Raw genomic sequence first — 27,121 nt, 5'->3', positions numbered from 1 at the left:
ATACTCAAACTGAGAACTCTCTCTTAAAACTCACTTTTGGAAAAAATTTATCATTGGATGATGTTCTATAGTATCTTCGTTATGTAGGATCTTAGTGTCTGGAAGGTTGTTTAACCAGATTGGGCTTAAAATTGCACTTGAAGCTAACAAAGTTATCCTCATCGAAAATGGTGACTTTATTCGTAAGGGGTACTGAGCTGATGATCCTTTTTGTTTTAAATATTATTATTGTTTAAGATGAATTAAAGTACTTCCCGATCTGCTTATATCATCGAATCTCTTGATGTGTGGCTTGGTACATTGGTACAATAGGATTTAAATCTTATCAATGCATCTATAACACATGAAAATGGTAAAAGCTCTATATGTGTAAAAGCACAGTTTACCAAAAAGCCTTTTACGAAATTATTTGAATTAGTTTATTCTGATTTGGTTGATTTCAAAAACACCACTAATAATGGTGGTAAAAACTATTATATATCCTTTGTTGTTTTCTAAATACACTAAAATTTATCTTTTAAAATCAAAGGATGAAACATGTAGTATGTGATTGATCGGATGTGTATGGATATGATAAAAATGTAAATAAGAGTGGTCTAAATACAATAATACATTGTCAATAAGTAATAAACTTGGGAGTATTTCAAGTATCATATGCCACGTGACTAGATTTTAATAAAAACAATACAAATAATGAAACTAGTGGTAACTAGATAGATAAATGGTGTTGATTTTGAGTGCTGAATGACAACAATAAATAATAGTTGATAAACAGGAATTACAATCCAGTTTCAACCAAAAGTGACTTATGGCTTAGGCTATGCAACTGCAATAGATTGATAGTGACTCAACATGGACAAAAACTTCTTCTATTCGGTCTTGTATCAAGTTCCTTTAGGAGTTTAAGTAGCTTGACCCATATCTCTATGGGTAATTGAATCTTAAATGATTTTCATGAAATTTCTATATCCTATGGTGTATCTTAGATTCTTAGGGGGTGTTTGGGGTAAGGAGTTGGTTATTATAGTTGGGTTATAATAGTTTTTGTTTCGGGTGTAGATTATTTTAGTTTGGGTTATAATAGTATGTATTTGAGGTGTAAACTATTTTAGTTTGAGAAGAAAATATTAAACATCGTAGCAAAGAATAAAAAAATAATGAAGGTAAAATAGTAACAACTGTAGCAAATGAGGATTTTGAAATAGTATTGACTATAGTTAACTGGGGATTTTGAAATAGTATTTACTATAGTAAGAAGTTGTTATCATAGTCTTAAGATAGTCCCTGTCCCAAATGCCCCCTTAGTCTCATATTTCTCTGTGAAATCAGTTTTTATGTTAACTTTCTCAACATTAAGACCCCACTAATATGTTAAATTAAGTGGTCAATTTAACTTAACAAGTTATCATTAAACTCAACAAAGGAAATGTAAGATTCAAAGTGGAAAAATAAGTTAGCATTTTCATAAACCATAAGATCTCAGGGTATCCATATGACCAAACCCCTTAGAAATTTAGCTCATGACTAAGAAAGAATGAATAGATTCTATTAATTCAAAAGTCATGATTATGATATCAACATTTAAAGAATAAAGGAAATAAAATGGAAATGTGCAAAAAGAAAAGTAAAGTCATGTTGGAAACTACAACAAGGGCTCGTTGAGAAAATCTCTCACTCTCTAGACTCTCTAGGGCAGATTTGCCTTACTCGAGGATGAATCCTCTCTCTACGTATGTTCTCATCGGGTACAAATGTCTTAAACCTAGGGTTCTTCAGAGAAACTCTTGTTCTTGAAGAAATTTTCGATCAATGAGACCTCTCTTTAAGATTGTTGATTCTTGAAAGAGACTTCTTGACCATTATATAGGCCTAAATTTGTTGAAGGGTGGTAAGAAATGGTGCTATGAACGTTTACTGAACATTTTCAGTGTTGACTAACGGGTGTGGACCAAAAAATAGCAACCCCAAACAACTTGTCGCGATTCTAGAAAATTAGGGTTTCTGTTGCAGGTGCATCAATTCAACGATGTGGGCGCATCACAAGCAAATCTTCAAAACAGTCAAAATCCACTGGGAAAGCTCATAAAAACAACTCAAAATCATAAAAGCATTAGTATGTTTTTGAAATATAAAGTAGAAGTAGAAAATTAGTTAGACAAAAAGATTAAAAAGTTAAGATTAGATAAAGGGGTGAATATAGTGATAAATCTATAAATGAATTTTATGAATTGAATGGTATTATTCATGAAATGACTACACCATATTCACCTCAACAAAATGGTATTGTTGAATGTAAAAATAAAACACTTAAGGAAATGAAAAATGCTATGCTTTTAAGTTATAAGCTATCTGATAATATATGGGGGTAGGCTTTGCTTTCTGATTGTTTCGTTCTGAACAGTGTTCTTCACAAAAAACTAGATAAGACACAATACAAACTGTAGAGAGGTTATTCACCTAACCTTAATTACCTAAAAGTGGGAGAGTGTTTAGCTAAGGTAGCATATCCTATGTTCAAGAAACCTATGGTCGGATCTAAAACATTTGACTGTTTTTTTACTCATTATGCTAATAATAGTGTTGCATATAGATTTAATTATGTGTTTGAATGATAAAGCAATTTGTGAATATAGTAGCATAAATTTCTCATGATCAAGGTAATTAACGAGTCACGACTTAATATTTGTACCTGTTATATATTGTTATATTAATATTTTTACCTGTTATTTATTGATTGTTATAAAAGGTATCTTATAATTATACCAATTCATATATAATTAGTACATTTAATAGTGATAAAGTATCTATTTCTTTATCTTCTTCTTCTGATAGCTTGCATGAAAATGAACCTAGAAGAAGTAAGAGGCAAAAAATTGAGAAAAGTTTTGGTCATAATTTCTTAACTACCTTTTTAGTTGAAAGGTCTCAGGATATAGACAATCAATTTGCATGTATGTATTTAATAGACGAGGATCCCAAAACTTACTAAAATGTCCTAAGTTGGAAAATTATACAAAATGACCCAAGAAAAAGAAAAAACTTCTCTATGATTGATCTCTTCTTGAAAACATGTTTATTTCTTCGTCAATACAACTTCGTTTTAATTAAATGGCCTCTTATTTTCATATGTTTTTTCGTGTTATTTATGATTATGATTATAAATGGAGCAAAATGTCAAAGTATCTTTACTTTCAAATAAATATATCAAGTTTAAACTTAGATCGTCCTTTTTGGTATGTGATTTTTTGGCAACATAGGAAGAAACACATATAGGATAAACCAAAGGAGAAACGAGAAGTGATTTATTTAAAACGGAGAACAAAGTGATGTTGCATTGAATTTTTATTTTTTGGTTGTTGAAACGAGAGAGCAAAAGAGACATAAGAAACAAAGAAGAAGGGAAACATTTAATATTGAAAGTAAAAGTGGTATTTCATATGTGAAAATGATAGAAAAACAAACATGTTGTCAAGAAGAGGTCAATCATAGAGAAGTTTTTACTTTCTGGATCATTTTGTACAATGACCCCTTAAGTTCTATAGACTTTAGCTTATTAAAAAAAAAACCTACTAAAAAATAACTAGAATCTCTAATTATAAATCAAATTTGAGACTTGGTAGATCTCCCTAAAAGAATTAAACTAATTAGATGCAAAAGAATCTTAAAAAAAAAAAAAAATTAAACCACGATAATCGAAAGATAACACATATCAATTAGATGCAAAAGGATCTTCAAAATGAAAATTAGACCACCATAAGTGAAAGATAACACATCTTTTGATGTAATAATTAATTGAGAATAAATAATCGAGACTAGGCTAATAAATGCATAATTTTATAGGTAACACACATTTATTATTTTTTTCTAAAGTTGAAAGCTTTCTTTCCCACCCTAACAATTGTTAAACGAAAAAAAAAAAAATCCTAACTAAATTTTATAATAAAATCATAGATGAATGTTAAAAAACGATCAATTAAAATTTGAAAAGTTTTAAGTTTAGAAATAAAAATAATAATTAAACTCAAATAAAAAATAATTTCCAAAAAATAATAAAGTCCTGGCCGGATGTTGATCATGGCCTCTTTCAAGTGTCCTTTGTCTGTCTTAAATTTATTGGGTCTGTCTACGAGTTAAAGCCTCAAACCAAATATGAAAACCATGTTTCTTGTTTGAACATCCATGAAATATGTATGAACGCTTCGCCACACTTCTTTTTTTCCTTTTTACTTTTATGGTTGTTTTCGAAAATGAGGCCAATTGTTTGTAGATTTAACAAAATTTTATTGTTGTTTAATGATAAATGGCGTCACCGATGATATCTGTCACCTCTATCATTATCTTTTAAAATTTTTTTTAGCAGTTTCCCATTTAAAATAATTATCTTTATTTTTATTGTGAATAATGTTTTAATGCTTTTAGATATGAAAATAATTGGATAAAATTCATTGAAATACCTTCCTATGAACAAGTGGAAGAGGAAGGAGATAATTATTCCATTTTAACGATTAAAAATCTGTTTATAAAAAATTAACATTAATTTTATTTATTTATTTGTTTAAAAATTAAATTAAAATACAATTTCAGGTATTATGAGATTCATTGAATTTTAGTCTTTACTTTGAAATTTCCTAACGAGTCTTAAAGTTTTTAATTTTTTTTCAATTTTTTTATTAACTATTAACATTTTAATTCTAAAATTTTGAAAATATTTTTATATATAGTGAAGTTTCTTGCATGAGTCTTATTATTATAATTTTGGTTATTTAACTGGTTTTTCTAAAAATTAAATTAAAATCGAACATTTATCCTTTTTTATTCTTTGGACGGATACTGTAGAGAAGTAATTAAAATGTACTTTAACCAAAAAGGTAAATATTATACATACAAAAGGGTATTATTTTTCTTTCTTTCACCAAATAATAATAATAATAATAATACATAAAAAAGACTATTATTTTTCTTTTCTTTTTTTTTTTAGATGAATGATGTTGGAGTCAAGATGTACGCATGAAATTTAAATTAGATGTATAATGTCTTAAACCGACGTGTATCTAAAACTTTTGCACCTTGTTTTTTCACACTTCCCAATGTGTGAAGAAGAAAAAATGTAGACGTTTCTTTGTACCAATGTTTTGTTTTTTTCCTTTCCTTCCAAAAATGATTAATGTAGGGTTCAAGACATAATCAAAAATGACGAGAGAGGAAAGGAGGATGGATTTATTTAACATAATTGAAGGAAAAAAAAAAGTGATAGATCAATGAGAGTAAAAAAAAAAGAAAAAGGTCCTATTTGATTATTTTCTATGTTATTTATTTGTGTTCTGCTTTTGTATTGACACATGAATACCACATCCAAATCTGTAATGAAATAACGTAATCTAATTGATGAATAAAGAATACTCAATCCAATTGCATCTTAGAATTACGTCCTATCGTTATCATTGTCGCTATAGTTATTGTTACGGCTACTATTATTGTTATTGTTACAGTTGAAAAATTATTAATTTTGACATATTTACTGTTATTGTTGTCTGTACTGTTAATGTTACTGCTTGACCTCAAAAGTAGAAGTAGAGGTAATGATAACAGTGAATTTGACCAAATTCATAACTTTAAGTAAATGCGACAAAATCGATTTCTTATGCGATTCAAGCTCATTACAATTGATCTATCAATGAATTTTCATTATGATTACACCAATTTTTATTACGATTTGGTAAATATAGCAAAAGTTAGAATTTCAATAATATATCTATCATGGAACCAGTGATTTAAGGGATATAGAACTGAAAATCTGAGGTTATAATTTTCAATTTCATGTATCGTTACTAAAATTATAATAAAAATAATAGTAATGAAACTTCTTCCAAAATCACTTTTGCTCTCAAAATCTATCACAAAAGCAATCCTTAGTTCTTGTAACTTTAAAAATAATATTTATTTTGATTTACATAATTTTAGCTTTTGTTTATTTTGAGATTTGATACTTACTTTTAAAACGTCTACTAATGTTTCATTGTCATAGTTTCAATTTATTTTATTTTTTATTGTGTAAGATTTTGTGTTAAGAATTTGCAAATAAGGACTAAATTGGTTCCTTTTAGAGGCATATAGTGAACGAAAAATATGATTTAACGTGAATATTTGAATCCAAACTTTTGAAAGCTGCAAATTGATGATAGAGATGAATATTCGGTTAATCTAATATGTCACTATACAAGTCAAATACAATGTTACAGACAATACAAAAGACAGTAAACTAAACTATGAGAATAACGAAGTTATAAAAGTACAGAGATTGGTTACCTAATTTGATTTAATGACACCTACGTCTAGGGGTAGAGTGTCGATGAAAAGAATTTCACAAAAACAGAATTAAATGATTACAATGAAGTGCTTATCTATTAGAAAATTCCTACAATGATTTTTTGCTACTCTGACCAGTGATATGGTCTATTACTGATACCTACTAATAATATGACTATCACTGATAGACTATTTAAATTTAGTCATATTTATAATTTTTTTTTACATTATGTTATATTTGCTAATACTTTGATCTAATGTCTATATTTACGATTGTTCCTAAATTCAATCTATTAAAAGGTGCAAATTGATCATGGAGTATTATTATATTTACAAATTTTCTTAAAACACCCATATAAGATTAAGTTTATTGTGACCATAAACTCAGTTTTTGAGTTAAATGATAATTTGATATAGTATCAGAGAATATTGACAATTATTTAAGTGGGCCTTGTGCTAGTTCCAATCCAATATTGAATATAAGCGTAGGGAAGAGTTTTAAGATTGTGGATAAATAATTAATGTTTCGTTTGATAACTATTTTATTTTTGGATTTTGGTTTTAAAAAATTAAGCCTATTTTTTCTTTCTTTCTTAAATAATTTTCATCTTTTTTTAGTACAACGATTTAATTCTTAATCAAATTTAAAAAACAAAAATAATTTTGTAGTTTAAAAAATTTGGCGTGGTTTCTTAAACCATTGGTAAAATATAGATAACTAATGAAGAAATTTAGAGGTATAAGTAGTATTTATAGATTTAATTTTAAAAAATAAAAAAATAAAAAAATCAAATGATTACTAAAAACACCCTAAACTTTTCAAGGTTGGTTTAGCAATTAAATGCTCTTTATATAAACCACCTTAAAAAGTCCTTTAAACATTTGTACACACGTTATAATCTAATTCATTAGGTTAAAAGCAAGATATATCAAATTCTTTGTACTCAAAATAAATAAATGAATGAATAAATACATATGGCTTTTTTCAGGACAATAATTGAAACTTCAAATTTTTTTAAAAAAAGTGTAGGTAAATTACCACGAAGCGAAAGTTACTTTACCAAATTTATATATGACTTTTGAGCAAATTATAAGGTTTTATAAAAATTTAAAGGACTATTTTTAAATATAAAAAACTGCTAATAAATATTGTCAAATATAACAAAATTTGATTGTCTATCAATGAAAGATACCCATAGATATTAATAGATATTTTGTTATATTTGAAAATATTTTCAATAATTTTAGTATTTAAAATAATTATCTAAATTTAAAAGGGTAGAGGTAAGTAGGTTAAAAATTCAAAGTGGCACATGTACGTGGCAGAGTTTTATTTAAACCATTTAAAGAATCGTAAATGCCATTAAAAATGTCACATGGTACGTACGAGTCCACCCAAGCTTGCTGATTCACTATAGAAGATAATAGAAACCATTACAGTTTCATTACCATATGTTTTTTTAATATCAAAATTAATATAATTCAATTGATATATAATTTGTGTGTTCAAATCTCTCCTTTATTGTACTAAGAAAACTATTTGATTTTTTATTTTTAAAAATTAAATTTATAACATTACTTTTATCTAGTATCTATGAATTCTCCGTATCTAACATTTTAGAGATGTTATCAAAATTACAATGTAAATTTAAAATCTATTAGAAATTTTCCTGTAAGCGTATAACCAATTATTGTAAGGAAGGTGTGGTAAAACAATAACAATTTAAAAAACCAAAAAGTAAGAAAAATAAATGAGTATGATCAAACGTGACATATAAATAATTGACGTTAAAAACTTAGAATAACTCAATTAATTAAGATATAGATCAATGAAAAATTAAGTAGATCTAACACAAAGTACAAATGTCTAGCACGATTTTATAACATGATAACTGGTAAACAGAATAACTTAATATCAAGCAATAACAATAGAGATAGAGATATGATAACATAGTTTGGTGCAATATCACATAGTGGAAAAAAATTCACAATATCTAAAGAGTTTAATAATTATAATGAAGTATTTAATTATCTTATGAACTCCCTCTTTAATCATTCACGTACAATTTACCCTTCAATTTCAATTTAGACTCTCCCCAAGTTTCAATTTACCATTTAGTTCTCACTTAGTTTTTGAGTTCTGCTCAGTTCCACCAGCTCCTTGGGCCAAGCAAGGAGTGGAAATCACAACTCCTACTCCCCATTGCTATACTCACAATAATCTAACCAAGACTAATTGATTGCTGGAACAAATCTTCAATAAGAAAAAATGTAAAGTTTTTAAACTCAAAAAGTAAAGGTTGAAGCTTAGACAATCCTAAACTCAAAACTCTTAATGCACACACTTTCCAATAAGGGATTAACTTTATAAAATAAATAAGACTACAATATATATGATTCATCCCTAAGAAGGTCTTCAAGGAAGGAGAAAATATTCTATACCAAAAAGGGAAAGAAAACGAGTAAATCTGTGATGCACATTTTAATAGATAAGGAAATATATGACGATATTCGGTCAAAATCTGCCTGTCAGATAACATCTTGCTTGACATCATACAAGAAATGTTTCTTGATATAATATAAGGCATAACGTCGAGGATGGAAAAGTAAGCCAACAAGTTTGAACTACACATATCAACATATAAGGAGAGGATCTCCAAATAGAATTTACTCGACACGAAACATGTTGTTGACGTAATACAAGACATATTATTACAAAATATTTTGCTCAAGTTTTTTCTATAATAAAATTAGTCAATCATATTGCAGTAAAAATCATTAAATAAGGGTTAGAGTTCATATCTCCTTATCCTTTGAACTATTAAAAAAAATGAGGTCAATTTAAACCAAACATTAATAATTATTCAACTGCCACCTAATTTGGGGAAAAAATTAAATAATTGAATGGAAAGGGAAAAAGATAACTAAATTTTATATTTGAAATGACAATTATTTCTTATTATATATAAGGATAAGAATGTACAATTTGGTATGGAACTTTTTATTTTTCTTTTTGTTCTCTCTCTCTCTCTCTCTCTCTTTTTTCTCCTTTTTAAAGATACCACATTATCCATGAGAGGTATTTAAATGAGAACATTTAAATTAAGAACTTTAGTAGAAAGATTGTGATTAAAAAAGGAATTAAAATGGATCTATCTCCATCATAGAGATGTTGTAATTAACATAAAATAAAATTGTTATCATTTGAAAACAATTCTTTATCTAGTTTTTGTTTTTATTTTTCTTTTCTAAAAATAACTTGTTTGGTACCAACCCATTTAATGAAAGTTAATTTTTCTTTTTTCTTTTTTAAAATATTTAGTAACTTTTTAAAATAAATAGGAAAATAAGCAGAGGTTTATTTCTGAGAAGGCTCTTTTTTTCTTCTTCTTTTTGTCTCTCTTTCCCTTCTTTAGTTTACATCCATTTTTTTCTCTCTCTACAACTCACCCTTATTTTTTTCCAACATATTTTCTTCCTAGTTCTTTTATTTGTTCTACGGGCTTCTTACATATTTGATTTATAGCCATCACTTATTACTTTTGTAAAAATAGCAAAAATAAGCTCAACCTACATGATATACTTGATACCTTTGATGCACTTGATAAGATATTAATATACACTTGATACACTACTTGTATACGCCTAGTACACTTGATACAGTACTGATACACATTTGAGATACACTTGATATACTATTGATGCACGGTTGAAAATGATTGGTTATTTAAGTATTTTTAAAAAATCATAATAATGATTTTACTGAAGAACACTTTTTCTCCCATTATTCCAAACATGGCCAAATGGTCAAAATGAACATACTAAATTGAGTGTTGTGATTTTTAGGTTGAATCTCCCCGACCTATTGTATATTTGTACTTAAAAATGAAAGAAACAACATCATTTAAAAAGAAAAAAAATTATAAAAGGGATAAAAAAGTATAGCAAATACAAAAATTAAAATGAGTAATAACTCATATTACTACAAATAAAAGATGCAAAAGTACACAAATCAATAAAAAAATATACAACTTATATACTTTAAATGTGGTATATTAATTGACTAATATACCAAAAAATATGAATTCATTAAAAAAAAAAAAATTAAATACGAAATAAATGAAAAATTAAATTTGAGAATTTGGCCATATTACGTTGAAGACACGCCTCTAATAATAGATTTTGGTTTTGCCATTGCAAATTTCATTTTCTTTATTGTCACCAAATAATTCTCTTTACAATTAATATCTCAAATNATAATATTTTTATTCTTTTTCTCTAACTTGTTTTAAATAATAATCGACTCTATGAGCGATACTAAATTTAATTATATCAATAGTTTAAGAATGTGTCCGCTCCCTTTTTCTAAGCTACACTTTTCTATTCCTAAATTTTCGTACTAATTAAGGATTTTACCATTTTCTTAAAGAAAACTTGAATATAATTCTTAGTCAAATTCTAAAAACAAAAGTGAAACAAATTTTTGAACACTACCATTTTTAATTTTCAGAGGTTGGATTGATTTTTTAAAACATAGACATAAAATGAATAATAAAACAAAGAAATTTATAGATGTGTGTAAAACTGTGTTTATAAGCTAGTGGACGACTTTTATATTGCCTTTCCTTGATTGTATTTATTGACATTGAATTTCTCTCTAGCTCCTTTTGTGCTATTTTTTGAACAATGATGCTCTTTGGGATGTGAGTATGATGAGGGTGTTATGAGTGTGCCAAACTAGTTGAAATACTTAGGTGCATCTACTGATTTCACTATCTTTGTAACTTGTTAAAAAAAGTAGTATTTATAAGCTTAAATTTCACACACTAATCATAAAAAAAATTAATGGGCTGTTTGGTTGGAGGGAAAAGAGGATGGGAATGGGAATGGGCTTAAAAAACCCATGTTTGGTTGGTGGGTTTTGTTTATTTATCTTGGAAAAGAAATTTCCTAGGTATCTTTTAGCCACACAAGTGAAGGAATTACATACTCATTGAGAAGTGCGGGTTTTCACTTCTTCTTCCCCTTCCTACCACCATTTTCCCTTCCTTCCAACAGCTTAGTTATCTTTAATTCCCAGACATTGTTTTCCCATGCACAACCAAACATAGTCATCCTTGATTCTCAGTAATTTTATTCCCAGACATCCTTAATTCCTGGACATTGAGAAAACCTCAATCCAAACGGCTCCTAAATGGTATTCAAACGGATTACAAATAAATCATTTACAATATTCACATTAAGAAAAGAGATAAATACGAAATTAATTTGACCTAAAACGATTCGAGGCTTTTCTCTAGCCTTTTATACTCTCTTGTTATCAATGAAGCTCCATTGATAGTTTCCTTTAAAAAAAAAGGAAAAGGAACATTTTGCAAATGAAACAATGCAAAAAGGAGCTAATAGTGAAAGTTTTTTTTTATAGCATTTGTACTATCGCAATTGAATCATGCAACAAAGGTCGTTGGGAACTATAAAGAGAGCCCACAGAAATAATAATTCTTGTCGTTTCTCTTCATTTATATCTTTACAAGTTTTCACACAGCTTTCTTTTTGGCTATAAATACCTGGGAAATTCACATCTTCAAACCATCCCATTCTTCAGTTAACACAAAGAGAGAAAAGAAAAGAGAGATAAAGAAAATGTTCGGAAAGATTATAGGAGATGCCCTCAAAACCACCGGCGATGCCCTTAGAACAACCGGGGACGTTGCTGGGTCTGTCATAAATGCTGGAGGAAACTTTATCGACCGTGCTAGCGATATCGGTCGGCTCGGGAAGAAGAAGATCAAAGGAAAGATGATTATGATGAGAAACAACGTCTTGGACTTCACTGAGTTTCATTCCAGTGTTCTTGATGGTTTCACTGAGCTGTTGGGCAGTGGAATTGTACTGCAACTTGTGAGTGCAACTGAGGTTGATCGCCATTGTAAGTTTTCTTTTTAATAAGTTATTTTTTTTCTTAATTATTATTTTTTTTTATTAAACTATTAAAAATACGTTTGAACTTTAGGGTTGGTTTCAACGATGTTCTTTAATTTTTAAAAGTTTCATTTTGATCATTAAAGTTTGATTTCTTATTTTTCTTTTCAAAACAATTCATAAAAGTTTTTGTCATTAAATTCATGGATGAAAAAGTTTGTATTTACTTATGTGTTATTTAAATGAAAAAATTGAAACACATGCCATATAAGAAGTAATTTTTGTTTAAATCTACTATTAAAAGTACCTTTGCATTAAGAAGTTCGTTTCAACAGATTACACCCTCGAGCTTTTAAAAATTTCATTTTAGTCATTATAGTTTATCGTCGAAAGTTTTTGCCGTTAAATTCATACACAAAAGTTTTGTGTTTATTTATGTATTTTCTTAAATGAACAAATTGAAATACATACAATAACACGAGATAAGTAAAATTTGAGGTTAATGTTTAATGTCAGCAAAAGAATTATGAAAAAGGATAGAAAAATAGAGTATGTTCACATATGTATCATTTGTCTTTATTTATTATTTTTTTCACGTGTGTTTACTGTTTTAGATTTGTTCGCACCTATATACTTTTTCATTTATGAATTTAATGACTAAAACCTACTAGGATTATTTGAAACAAATTTTAAGAGGTTAGAATAAAATTTTTAAAACCAATTCTTCCATATTTTTTGCCATTATATATTTTGTTTAGTTTTATTTAGTGATGTTATAGGTTAAAGTGTTGTAATAATATAAAATTTATCATAATCTATAAATTTAAGTTTTTGATTGATCGGTGATTTAACGCTATGTTTGAATATAGCGAATGACCCACGAGGGAAAGTTGGAAGGCGAGCTTATTTGGAGAGGTGGCTAACATCATTGCCACCATTGTTTGCTGGAGAGTCGGTGTTTCAAATTAACTTTGAATGGGAAGATGATTTTGGATATCCAGGAGCTTTCTATATAAGAAATGGACATACAAGTGAATTCTTTCTTAAGTCTCTCACCCTTGAAGATGTCCCTGGCTATGGAAAAGTCCATTTTGATTGCAATTCATGGGTTTACCCTCAAGGAAGATACAACAAAAATCGCATCTTCTTTGCTAACAAGGTAATTAATTAATTTTTCTTCTCTCTCTTTTTAGGTTTAAATATTACTTTGGCTTTGGTTCATTTCAATCTCTCTGTACTTTCAAAATGTTTAGTTAGCTTCTGATACTTTCAATATCGAATCATTTTATTTCTTGTACTTTCAAAATGCTCATATTGGTTTTTTTTTTTTAATCTTATATTTTAGTTATTTTGGTTTTTGAAAATTTAAAAAAGTGATAATTTTGGTCCCTTAAAGATGAAAAAAAATAACATGACCTTCCTCCCTAATGGTTAATTATCTGATATCCCCAACTCTTGCGGTTGATGTACTAAAAAAAAATGAAAGGATCAAAATGATCACTTTCTAAGAGTACGTACAAAACCAAAATGAATTCACTTATAAAGTACAGGAATAAAATGAATTAAAGTTATTAAAAATACATGTACCAAAATAAACATTTTGAAGGTAGTAGAAACTAAAATAATGAACAAAATTTGTTAGCAAGGTATATATAAATGAATTAAAGTTATTAAAAGTACATGTACTAAAATAAACATTTTGAAAGTAGTAGAAACTAAAATAATGAACAAAATTTGTTAGAAAGGTAAATATAGAGACTAAAACAAGCATCTTTGCATATAACTCTTGGTTTTTCATCACTTTTACATCTAGGGGATGATGAGGGTGCTAAGAATGTGTCAACCTAGTTGAGATATCTTGGTACATCTCCTGATCTCACCTCCTCTTGTATCGAGACTAAAAATGTCTTTAGTTAAATATAGAGACTAAAAAATACGTGGATCAAAATGAAAAACTAAAATGGGTAAGAACGAAAGTAAACAAAATTAGTTTAAAGAAAGAGGCAACAAATTTTTGTTTTCTTAATTTAAAAATGTTGTTAGTTATCTCTCTTTTATGTCATATTTCTATTTTTGCAGACATATCTTCCAAATGAAACACCAGAACCACTTCGTAAGTATAGAGAGGAAGAACTATTGAATCTAAGAGGAGACGGAAAGGGAGAGCGTCAAGAATGGGATAGAATTTATGACTATGATGTTTACAATGACATTAGTGATCCTGATGCTGGTGATAAACTTATTCGTCCTATTCTTGGAGGGGCTCAATATCCTTATCCTCGTAGAGGAAGAACTGGAAGACCACGAACTAGAAGAGGTTCAAAATAATTATAATATTCACATCTAACTACCTAAATGGTTTTAAAATAAATATAAGATCGGTAGGTGCAACCGAATATCTCAACTACGTTGACCATTCTTAGTACCTTCACAATACCCCAAAATGATTTTAAAATATTAGATCTGACCATTTGATAACTATTTGGTTTTTAAAATATTAAGCTTATAAGCACTTCTACATACTCACAAGTTTTTATGTTTGGTTATCTTCTTTCTACTAATGTTTTAAAAAACTAGGCTAAGTTTTGAACTACTTTGTTTTAAAAATTTGACATGGAGTCCAAGTGTTTCTTTAACAAACGTGAATATCATAACTGGAAAATTAGGAGGAAATAAACATAAATTAAAAAAAAAAACGAAACCGTTACCAAACAAGAGACTTGGATTTTGGTTTTTGGTTTTTTAAAATTAAGCTTAGAAACACTACTTCTACCTATAAATTTATTTGTTTTGTTATCTACTTTTTAGGCATGTTTTAAAAATAAAGTAAAGTTTTGAAAACATTAAACGTAGTTTTTTAAATTTGATTAAGAATTCAAATATTTCCTTTAGAAAATAAATCATAGTATAGATATTATGGATGGAAACAATCATAAAGTTATAAAACAAATGCTCATAGATTAAAATATCAGAGTTTGAAAATTTATGAACCAAAATATGCTACCAAACCAAAACCAATGTTTTTTTTCTCAAAAATCTATGTATGTAGTTTCCAAAATTAAAAATTGTTAAATTTCATGTGTTAAAAAAATTACCAAACATAATTTTTCCAATGGCTATTATTGAATATGCCAACAGTTTTTGTCACAACGAATTGAATAAATGGATTTGATTTATAAGTTTCATGTTACATGGATAGTTCAAACCGTTTTAGTGCACGGGGATAGGATATGAAAAATATAAATGTCTATTTAGATTCACTTAAGAAAAAAATGTTTTTTTTTTAAAAAATCATTTTATTTAAACACTTTTGATAAAAAAAATTGATTAAAATACACTTGAAAACATTTTGAGTGGTTACCAAACACTCCAATTTCTTCTAAAATTATTTATTTTTTAAATTAAACACTTGAAAATATATTCTTAACATACCCTAAACTAGTTCAAAATTATCACAATTAAATATGATAAGAAAATAACACTGTTTTAGTGCACGAGGATAGGACATGAACTCACCTATATGTACATATATATTTCACACAATAGCCATACTAAATATATTTTGTATTAGATATATCAGTGATTTAAGAGAGTTTTCAAATAAAAGAAAATGAACCAAATTATTTATAAACATAACAAAGTCTCACTATCTATTAGTGATAGGCAGAGATAGACATCTATCAGTGTCAGTGATAGATGTCTATCACGGTCGATCTATCACTGATAGACAATGACATTTTGCTATATTTGACAGTATTTTTAGCAGATTTATAATTTAAAACAATTATCCATGACTTTATGTACCTCAACTAAGTTGACACATCCGTAGCACCTTCATCATATCCTGGATTCAGTAGCAATACATTTTTATCCTTCAACTTTGAAACTTGTCATTTGAAAAAATCCCTTGGGCAATGTTTTTTAATCAGTAAAAATTGAAAGAGTATATACGATATCATTTAAAATATCATTTATGTAATATAAACATGGAGTTGCTGTTTATTTAAAATTCTAACGATATCTTTTGAAATGAATAAATGATTACAGCGTTCTTAAACTTTTATATCCGACACATTCTAGCTAATTTTTATACAACTACTGCACTAATTTTCATTTTTATTTTAGCAAAAAGTATATTTTTCTAAATGAAACTTTTCAAAATCTAGATACATAACTGAAACAGATCTCAAACTTTTCAAGTATTTTGTATATTTTTTCATTTCTTTATACTTTTTACATTTATAAAGTAATTTCATTTTACTTTTTTAATCTACTTTTCATAATTATTGAGAAACTCAATCTTGCAACTCTATACCCAAGTAATATTTTGCAATGTCAATTATAGTTATAAACAATTTTTTAAAGAAAAAATATGAGAAAAAAGAATTATTCTTTAAGAATTAAAACAAAATTTGTAATAATTTTATAAATAATACTTTATTATTACTTTTTTTTTTTTGTGAATTTTGCAGATCCAAATTCAGAGAGGAGATTACAATCAGTAGTAGGGCTAAACATTTATGTACCCAGAGATGAAAATTTTGGACATTTGAAAATGGGAGATTTCCTTGGGTATGCATTGAAGGCACTTTCTTCAAGCCTAAAACCAGGGCTTCAAACTGTAATTGATTTAACACCAGGAGAATTTGACAATTTCAAAGAACTATACAATCTCTACGAGGGAGGATTTCCTCTTCCACAAAATCTTTTTAAGAACCTTACTGATGGCCTCACAGCACCATTGTTTAAAGAGCTTTTAAGAACTGATGGTGAAAGGTTCCTTAGATTTCCACTTCCTCAGGTCATCAAAGGTACTAATAAATTATATTCTGGATTTTTTTTATAAAAAATTTTATGCATGCTCGTTTTCTTTTAAATTTTTCATACCATGACTTTCATTTTTTTAATATTTAGTCAAATTTTAGGGAAAAAAATAAGTTTTTGAAAACGACTATTTTCAAATATAGAAAAATGAACCAAAATATTTATAAATATATCAAAATTTCACTATCTATCTACGATATACCACAATAGATCGTTATAGACTACTATTTGTATCTATCTGTAGTAGTCTATTGCGATCTATTGTAGATAGAATGTGATATTTTGCTATTATTTATAAATATTTTCAGCATTTTTATCATTTAAAATAATTTTTCTTTCGATTTTTTTTATAAAATAGGTTGGTTTTTTAAAAAATTATTGGTGAAAATTGAATAACAAAACAAAGGAATTTATTGTTGGAAGTAGTGTTTATAAATTTAATTTTAAAAAATCAATAAAAAAAATCAAGGGTGCCCTATTTAGTAATCATTTAGGGTTTGTTAGGTATAGAATTTGGAAACAGAAATTTGTACTCAATGAATTTGAAAACATAAAACAGATAGACTTTTAGTTTTTGAACTCAATGAATATGAAAACATAGAACAGAATCCAGGTTGCCAACCAAATAGACGGTTAGTTTCTGAAAATCTTAAGCTTCAAAATTCTATTTTTCCTCTAAAGTTATATATTACGTTGTTCATTTTCTATTGATGTTTTTGAAAATCAACGAAGTATTGAAAACTAAAAATAATTTTTTTTTAAACTCTTGTTTTAATTTTTAGATTTTATTTAAGAATTTGTTCGATAAGAAAAGTAAAAATCATTGTAAGGAAATTGAAAAAAAATAAGCATAATTTTGAAAAAAAATGTCTACAAAATCGGGCCTAATGGTTATCAAACAGGCTAAATAATTAAATAATATGTCGGCTAAAATAGAAAAAAGTATTGTAAATTAATTTGGTTTTTTATTTGGGATAGATGATAAATCTGCTTGGAGGACTGATTCAGAATTTGCGAGAGAAATGCTAGCTGGAGTTAACCCTATTCTCATTCGTCGTCTTCAAGTAACTTTCTTTTTTCTATTTAATTTCTATTGTTTAATCGTCATATACTGTTATAGTTTCTTCTTATGAGTGCTTATTTTCAATTTTGGTTTTATTCACAGCATTTTCCACCATTGAGCAAGCTTGATCCTAAAGTTTATGGAAATCAAAATAGCACAATCACTGAAGAACAAATAAAGAATGGCTTGGAAGGACTCAGTGTTGATGAGGTAATTCAAATTAACTTAACATGACATTGATGCATTTGTTGAAAAGCTTTACTAAAAAGAATATTTTTAAAAAAAGTTAAGAAAAAATTTTGGTTTTGATCTTAGGGTGTGATGAAGATGCTATAGATATGTCAACTTAGTTGAGATGTCTCGATGCATCTACTAATCCCTCCTACCTTGTGAATATTTCACACAAAAAGGAAAAGATAAGTTATAATATATTAATGAATGAAGGAAGAGTTATTGAAATATTTTTTAAAAATAAATATATCGTTAAGAAGGTAGATAAAAAGAAGCAAGAATACCAATTTATACCCCTAAACTTTTGAAGTTATATCAACTGAACTAATAATTGTATTAAGTTTAAATCCTGAACTTTAAGTGTATCGATTTACACCCTCTTTTAAATTTTGTTCGATCAATATCGTGTTAAACTTATAGTTTGGTCAATTAAACTCCCTCATTAGACAATCAATTTAGACTCTTCATTACGATTACCTATGAAAATCATCCACAAATTAATTCTTAAACGTGTAGACTTCTTCATATGTCAGTTTACAAAATAGACGGTTGGAGTAAATGTATGGACGATTTTCAAAAGAAATTTTGTCTAAGAGTCTAAATTGATTCATCTATGAATGTTTAGGAGTTTAATTGAAACAATTATTATGTTTCACACTAATTTTCCACACAAAATATAATAGATGATGTAGATTGATACAGTTACAAAAAATCTAGATTTAAATCGATACATTTTTTTAGTTGAGTGTTTAAATTGATAGAAACCCTACAGTTTAGGGGTATTAATTAAAATTTTCTAAAAACAAAAAGAAAAAAAATCCTAATTAAATGATGCTTCATTTGCTTCTTCTATTATCTAATGGAAATAACAAAAAGAATATGGTTGATTTGATTGATGAAATAGGCAATGAAGGAAAACAAGTTATACATATTGGATCATCATGATGCACTGATGCCATATCTTAAAAGGATAAACTCAACATCAACAAAGACTTATGCCACAAGGACACTACTCTTTTTGAAAGATGATGGCACTTTGAAGCCATTGGTTATTGAGTTGAGCTTACCACACCCTCAAGGAGATGAACTTGGTGCTATTAGCAAACTATACTTCCCAGTTGAAAAAGGTGTTGAAGGCTCAATTTGGCAACTAGCCAAGGCTTATGTGGCTGTAAATGATGCTGGATACCATCAACTTATTTGCCATTGGTATAATTTCTCATAACATTCTACGTTATTATATATCAATTTCTATTGTTTAACGGGAGATTCAAATATCTAATCTTTTAGTTAAGTAAATGTATTTTATGTCAATTGAGTTAGGTTGATTTTAGTACTATTGAGTTTGTTAATATTATGATCTTCTACCTTTTGAAATTGTAGGTTGCATACGCATGCAGTACTCGAGCCTTTTGTGATTGCAACAAATCGACAATTAAGTGTGCTTCATCCAATTCATAAGTTATTAGCTCCACATTATAAAGATACAATGTTCATAAATGCATTTGCAAGGCAAACCCTTATTAATGCTGATGGACTTCTTGAATCAACTCATTTTCAATCAAAATATGCCATGGAGTTGTCTTCTTATATATATAGAGAATGGAATTTCCTTGAACAAGCCTTGCCGGCAGATCTTATCAAGAGGTAATTTATATTGGGTTAAGTTATTAAAAATAGCCACAAACTGTAGAGATAGTTTCAATTATTCTCAAAATTTGAAAAGTTTCATTTTAAATCTTTTGAATTTTTTTCCTTGAACAGTCCTCAAGGTTTTTGTCATTAAATTGATCATAACCAAAAATTTTATCTATGCTTATGTGTTGCTTAAGTGAACAAATTTTCAACATTCACGAGAAATAGTTAAATTGAGGGTTAGGGTTAGCAAAAAAAAAGTTAAATGAGACAAAATTTAGGGATTTAGAGTTATGAAAGGAGTTAAGATGACAATAGATATGATTTACAGATGCAGCATATGTCATATTTTTCATATATATGTGTTTAGATTTATTCACATAAAGCATACACAAACTTTAATTTAATTGAAATTATTTTTTGTCGTCGTCTATTAATATAATCAAATCTCTGATAAGAAGAATCATAATTAGAAGTATATATTAAGAGTAATGATTATGTACCTTTTAGGTTACACCTCTCTTTTGTTACATAGTTAAAAAAAACAATAATCATTAAAATTTTATTTTAAAAAAAATATTTGTCATATGGCAAATTTAAATTGGGTTGAGTGGCTCCACAAAGACCGGTGTGCAACCCAAGCACCTAAATATTTTTCATATACTAACAATATGCCGTTGCTTTTTTTTGAATATTTTTTTGTGTAGAGGAATAGCAATTCAAGACTCACATTCTCCACATGGAATTAAGTTATTGATAGAGGATTATCCATATGCTGTTGATGGACTTGAAATTTGGTCAACAATAAAAAATTGGGTATCAGAATATTGCTCTATCTACTACAAAGATGACAATACAATCCAAAATGACATTGAACTCCAATCTTGGTGGAAAGAAGTTATACAGAAAGGCCATGCCGACAAGAAAAATGAACCATGGTGGCCAAAGATGCAAACTTTAAGTGAATTAATTGAATCTTGCACCATCATAATATGGATTGCTTCGGCTCTTCATGCCGCAGTTAACTTTGGACAATATCCTTATGGAGGCTTTATTCCCAATCGACCAACCACGAGTCGAAGATTTATGCCTGAAGTTGGTAGTAAAGAGTATAAAGAACTTGAATCTTTCCCTGAAAAAGCCTTCTTGAAAACCATAAATTCTCAGCTACAATGCCTTATTGGGATTTCACTTATTGAAATTTTATCAAGACATGCTTCTGATGAAGTTTACCTTGGAAAAAGAGGTAGCTTAGAATGGACAAATGATAAAGAAGCATTAGAAGCTTTTGAGAATTTTGGTAAAGAAGTGAATGAAGTTGAAGATAGGATTATGGAAAGGAATCGTAATATCAATTTCAAGAATAGAACCGGAGCTGCTAATGTGCCTTATACTTTGCTTCTTCCATCTAGTAATGAAGGACTCACCGGCAGAGGAATTCCTAATAGTATCTCTATCTAATTAAGCCTCTTTGTTTGTTATGATTATGTAATTTGGATTTGTCTTGCATGTTTTATCTTTTTAGTTTGAAGATCAAAGCCAAGCTATTTCTTAAGCTATATGAAATAAAAAGAGAATATGCTTAAGGGTAGGTTTGGATTTGAATGTGTCAGCTGCATTTTAAAATTTTTATGTATGCAACTTGATTGCACTTTGTTTTACTTTTTGTGTTGTGAAAGGAATAAATGTAATCATGTTTAATTAATTCCCATGGTTTTAGATAAACCATGGATAGCTTTCAACCTACCTATTGTGAAAACATAGTCACATATTGTATTTCTTTGTACGGTAATTATTATTATTATTTAACCAATTTCAGTAAAAATTAACTTTGAGAGACTAAATTTAAGATTTATTGAAAGTATGATAACTAAAATTGAACAATTCAAAGTACAGGGACTAAAATTGAATAAACTTTAAAATATGAAGACTAAAATGATATTTTAACTATAAAATTATTATTTTTTTGGGCTAAACTAAAAAAAAATATTCTTGGACTTTGTAATTTATGTACAAAATACCTCCGAATCTTCAAAAGTTTAAAAAATATCCTTAAACTTACAAAAAGAGAGAAATACCCTTAATTACTATTAGTTTTGGATAGAAACCATTAATGTTTTATTTAAAAAAGATCTTAAACTTTCAAAAATTTTAAAAATATCCTTAAACTTAAAAAAGTTCTAAAAAAATAACATTATAGTTAGTATATGAACAAAAATAGTTAATACCTCGTTGCAAAAATAACTATAATATTGCAAAAAAAAAAAAGTTTCTAGTTAGTATAATGATCAATTTGTTTGAAGTTTTCTTGAGTTAAAAAAAATAAATTCTAAAACAAATTATATATATATATATATATATGACCAAAACCAAAATCAAAATCTCTCCTTAGAACATATCAAAACGGAAAATAGTCAAATAAAAAATATACTTGTCTATTTAACGCATACTCAACTACTAACGTACAACTTTGTTAAAACATTTAAGTCCTAAAATCTTTTGGTGCTTCCATTATTCCCCTTCTTCCTTGGTGGTTCCATTATTCTCTTTCATCTTGTTAGAGTTCATATACCTTAGCTGAAGTGGAAAAATTTTCTTTATTAGGTTAAATTGTAAATTTTGGTCCTTATAGCCTATAGAAATTAGGGTTTAGTCCCTATTGTTTATAATTGGAATTTAGTTCCCATAGTTTGATAAATCTCTCATAAAGAATCCATATGGTAGATGATTATTTATGAAGATTTTATCAAACCATAGGGACTATTTATAAGGTTTTATTAAACCATAAGAATTATATTTAAAATTTCAAAATTGTAGGAAAATTCTAATTTTCACCAAACACTAGTAAAAAACTAGGCTATAATGTCAGATGAAGACATTATAAAGGTACAATGTCAATTGGCAATCAACGTTGAAGAAGGTGTTATTAAAGATGTCCAATATCGGTTTTCAATGGACATTATACATGATTGACATTTTAATGTAAGACACCTATAATGTTGATTTTTGAACGATAGTAAGGCAATCGATACTGAACACATATAATAACACTTTCTTCAATGTCGATTGTCTTTGATGTCGGTCCACTGTTAGAGGTTGTGTTTTGATAATATTTGTTTGAGGCTGATAGATGTTTCTTGGACTATCTCTACATATAAATTATTTAACAAAAGGATGTTTTTTTTGGAAATGCCGACTTTGCAAAATATGTTCCTTCTATGGAAAATCCTACATATAATATATTTGTAGATCTTTTGACTTCTTTGTGCGTAACTATTTTTGGAAGTTAAGGTTTCTCTTCTGTGTGTTCGCTTTGCAAATTTAAAGACTCATAATCTCTTTTTTTTTTTTTTTTTTTTTGGCTGGCCAATTTGACGAAAGATATTGAGTGTCATTTTCTTGTGAAGTGATGTTTTGTCACAAGTACTGTGTCAATCTTTGAAGGCGTTGAAGATTGTATTGTTGTAAGGTTGGATACATACTCCAAGCTATTTATGTGCTTCATCAATTGACTTCTTCGCAAAGGATTCTCAAGCTTATGAGAGTCTAAGCGAAACAAGTGAAGTGGTCTTTGCTCGAGATGGAAAGATAAAGTTCAAGTGAGAGGAAGTCTCATGACTTAAGGAAAGCTTAAGTCTAACTGACAGGGAGTCTCAATCTTAGGGGAAGCCTATTACTACTTAGGTGGAGCCTAAGTCACTAAGAGAGGGAGTCTCACATTTAGGGGAACCTAGGTGAACGGTTGAGTGATTAAGCTCTACCAGAGTCATTGTAATTTTGTTGTCATTACAAATAAGTGCGATGTTGTAATTGCTTATCATTTACATTAGTCAAGTTATCTTTCTTGGGCATATTGCCCCCAAACGTAGGTGGTATTCACTGAACTGGGTTACCAATCTCTGGTGTTCTTTCTATCTATCTTTTATATCTGTTTGAAATTATGTGGAATGCTATAACATCGTTCGTAAAAACGTTTTATGTGTAGTAGGTACTACACTATTATTTTCATCCATCTTTGAAGTTGGTCAATAACGGATTAAGGGAGTTTGTTCGACATTGTCTGTCATTGTTGATTTATTGAAAAAAATTGCTTACGCACATGTCCAATACTATTTCTCTATTACTTGTAGATACAAAAAATAATAATCACATGAAATTAAATAAAACCACAAACTAACTCATAATGCATTAATAACGTCCCACGTGAGATGACACTATTAGATATCTAAGTAGCATAGAAAAATAAACCCAACAAGCCATGAAAAACAAGAATAATACATTCCATGTACAATTATTACTATAGAAAGTATTCCAAAACCAAGTCCCAATATCAAGTAAGAAAATACAAGTCATCCAGGAAGAAAATAATAAAGTACAAGCAATCAATAAAGAAAATAACTCCCCCAAAGATGTTTCATTTATTCACCCTAGAGAGCAGGTGAAGAACTTGTACATTTAGTTGATGTTGAATATAAAAATGAAAACTTACATGTTCACCTGGGGCATAATCACGATCAATGATGACCTAAACATAAATATTCAATAACTTAATAGTATGCATATATTCATTAATTTATGATGGTAATGACTCATACAAGCAAACTAATGTGTATATAATATGTAACTTTCAATATCGCTAATATTTTGAAACCACAAACTTTCAGTAGAAATAAACTCAACAAGGTAACTGAAGAAGCTCTGACTTAAATACCTCAGATTTTGTTTGTTTATAATTAACTTTCTATAATGATCAGCTGGTATACTCTATAAATACCACTGATTTTAAATTCAAATCACCGAGTTATCATCATTTTCTTAGTTTTCTGTAACAACAAAAATTTGTACGCAATCTTCATCAGTAAAAAGAATTCAGATCTTTCCGTCGACGTAGGCAATCTTGCCGAACCACGTAAACACAATGTCTCCTTCTTCTTCCCTTATCTTTCTTGTTCGTTTGAGTGTTTCTTCATTGTAAATTGCGCGCCATTCAATTATCTTTCAAATCGCATCGAGTAATCAGATTATCGAGTCAACTGTGCATCGATTCTTCTCTATAGAGTAGCTTCGAGTACATTGTTTTCACCTTCGAGTCGCACCGAGTATCATTCAAGAACCGTCGAGTACGATCTAGTATTAGTTCTGTTGTCATCGAGTTCTATCGAGGATTTAATAGAGACTCATCAGACGAAGAAGGGAATTCTCATCGAGGATCGAGTAAGAAGCAGTCTAGCAAACAATGGTGGCAATGAAGTCAGCCACCTCTCCAAATAAGCTCGACTTCCAACTTTCCCTCGTGGGTCATTTGCTATATTCAAACATAGCGTTAAATCACCGATCAATAAAAAAATTTAAGCTGATAGATTACGATGAATTTAATATTATATTAACACTTTAACAAACAACATCACTAAATAAAACTAAACAAAATATATAATGGCAAAAAAATAGGGAAGAGTTGGTCCTAAAATTTTTATTTTAACCTTTGAAGTTTGTAATTTATTTCAAACTAACTTTGGTAGGTTTTTGTCGTTAAATAATTTATAGATGAAAAAATATATATACCTGCTTATGTGTCGACAAATCTAAACAGTAAGACATACATGAAAAAAATAATAATAAATAAAGACAGGTGATACATATGTGAACATACTCTATTGTCCTATTCCTTCTTTCAACTCCCATCCCCTCAATTTTCTGTTCTTTCTTTTATAATTCCTTTGCTCAAGTTAGCCATTTACCTCAAATTTTACTTCTCTCGTATTATTCTATCTGTTTCAATTTATTCATTTAAGAAAATACATACACCGATACTAAACTTTCGTGCATGAATTTAGTGGTAAATTTTTTTAATGATAAACTCTAATGGTTAAAATGATATTTTTAAAAGATGTTGAAACCAACTCCATTATTCAAAGGTATTTTTAATAATTGATTGAAACAAAATTTACTTCTTGTATCGTATATGTTTCAATTTTTTCATTTAAGCCACACAAGCAAATACAAACCTTTTCATCCATGGTTGTAACGACAAAAGCCTTTTAAGGGTTGTTTTGAAAAGACATAATAAATCAAACTTTAATCGTAAAATGAAACTTTTAAAAATTCGAGAACATAATTTAAACCAATTCCAAAGTTTAAAGGTATTTTTAATTATTTAATCAATTATAATAATAATAAAAAAAGTAATTTATTAAAAAGAAAACTTACAATGGCGATCAATCTCAGTTGCACTCACAAGTTGCAGTACAATTCGACTGCCCAACAGCTCAGTGAAACCATCAAGAACACTGGAATGAAATTCAGTGAAGTCCAAGACATTGTTTCTCAGGAGAATCACCTTCCCTTTGATCTTTTTCTTCCCCAGCCTTCTGATACCGCTAGCACGGTCGATAAGGTTCCCTCCAGCATCTATGACGGACCCGGCAACGTCCTCAGTTGTTCTACGTGCATCGTCGGTGGTTTTAAGGGCATCTCCTAGAATCTTTCCAATCATTTTTCTTTCTCTATTTTCTTCACTCTCTGTACTAACTGAAGAATGGGATGGTTTTAAGATGCGAATTTCTGAAGTATTTATAGCTGAAAAAAGTGTGTGAAAACTTGAAAATATTGTTCTTTGTAGTTCCCAGCCATCTTTTGCATGATTCACATGCGTTACTGCAAATGCTGTTGGAAACTTTCACTATTAGGTCCTTTTTACATATTTTTCATTTGCAAAATGATCCTTTAGTTCAAAATATTTTCATATTTATTATCTGTTGATTTAACATGAATATCGTCAAATTAATTATTTGGACACGTTTTAATAACTACTTGGTTTTTGATGTTTGGCGTTTAAACTTTAAATTTATAAACACTATGTACTTTACACGTCTATAATTTTTTTTGTGTTGTTATTTATTTTTGATTATGTCCTAAAAATTCAAGCTAAATTTTGAAAACTAAAAATTGTAGGTCCCGTTCGATAACTATTTGATTTTTTGTTTTTTATTTTTGAAAATGCCTATAGACACTACTTCACCTTCAAATTTCTTCCTTAATGATTTAAAAAACAAAGCTAAAATTTGAAAACTAAAAATGTAGACTCCGTTCGGTCACCAATTTGGTTTTTTATTTTTGTTTTTGAAAATTAAACCAGTAGAC

General features: G+C 28.3%; 2 protein-coding genes across 2 annotated transcripts; one reads left to right on the top strand and one right to left on the bottom strand.

The window, feature by feature from the left end:
* The first annotated feature begins 11,888 nt into the window (after positions 1 to 11,888).
* LOC120080269 (probable linoleate 9S-lipoxygenase 5) lies at positions 11,889 to 21,727 on the top strand. The gene is made up of 9 exons (XM_039034889.1): positions 11,889 to 12,235; positions 13,098 to 13,387; positions 14,308 to 14,545; positions 16,701 to 17,039; positions 18,031 to 18,116; positions 18,218 to 18,325; positions 19,251 to 19,555; positions 19,730 to 19,993; positions 20,689 to 21,727. The coding sequence occupies exons 1-9, from the start codon at positions 11,950 to 11,952 to the stop codon at positions 21,440 to 21,442; spliced, it is 2,670 nt and encodes an 889-aa protein (XP_038890817.1). The 5' UTR covers positions 11,889 to 11,949; the 3' UTR covers positions 21,443 to 21,727.
* A 3,056-nt stretch (positions 21,728 to 24,783) lies between these two features.
* Positions 24,784 to 26,504, bottom strand: LOC120080582 (linoleate 9S-lipoxygenase 1-like). The gene is made up of 2 exons (XM_039035299.1): positions 26,189 to 26,504; positions 24,784 to 25,286 (listed from the first exon to the last, which is right to left on the bottom strand). The coding sequence occupies exons 1-2, from the start codon at positions 26,472 to 26,474 to the stop codon at positions 25,162 to 25,164; spliced, it is 411 nt and encodes a 136-aa protein (XP_038891227.1). The 5' UTR covers positions 26,475 to 26,504; the 3' UTR covers positions 24,784 to 25,161.
* Between the last annotated feature and the right edge of the window lie 617 nt (positions 26,505 to 27,121).

The sequence above is a fragment of the Benincasa hispida genome, chromosome 6, assembly GCF_009727055.1.
Source record: "Benincasa hispida cultivar B227 chromosome 6, ASM972705v1, whole genome shotgun sequence".
In the NCBI taxonomy this organism is placed as follows: Eukaryota; Viridiplantae; Streptophyta; class Magnoliopsida; order Cucurbitales; family Cucurbitaceae; genus Benincasa; species Benincasa hispida.
This window is presented reverse-complemented; position numbering and strand designations above follow the sequence as displayed.

What these genes read in the sequence shown, in the direction of transcription:
- LOC120080269 (XM_039034889.1), top strand. Translation starts at nt 11,950, where the DNA reads ATGTTCGGAAAGATTATAGGAGATGCCCTCAAAACCACCGGCGATGCC. An exon ending in AACTGAGGTTGATCGCCATT is followed by an intron (nt 12,236 to 13,097) that starts GTAAGTTTTCTT and finishes GTTTGAATATAG; the next exon opens with CGAATGACCCACGAGGGAAA. An exon ending in AAGACCACGAACTAGAAGAG is followed by an intron (nt 14,546 to 16,700) that starts GTTCAAAATAAT and finishes TGAATTTTGCAG; the next exon opens with ATCCAAATTCAGAGAGGAGA.
- LOC120080582 (XM_039035299.1), bottom strand. Translation starts at nt 26,474, where the DNA reads ATGATTGGAAAGATTCTAGGAGATGCCCTTAAAACCACCGACGATGCA. An exon ending in AACTGAGATTGATCGCCATT is followed by an intron (nt 25,287 to 26,188) that starts GTAAGTTTTCTT and finishes GTTTGAATATAG; the next exon opens with CAAATGACCCACGAGGGAAA.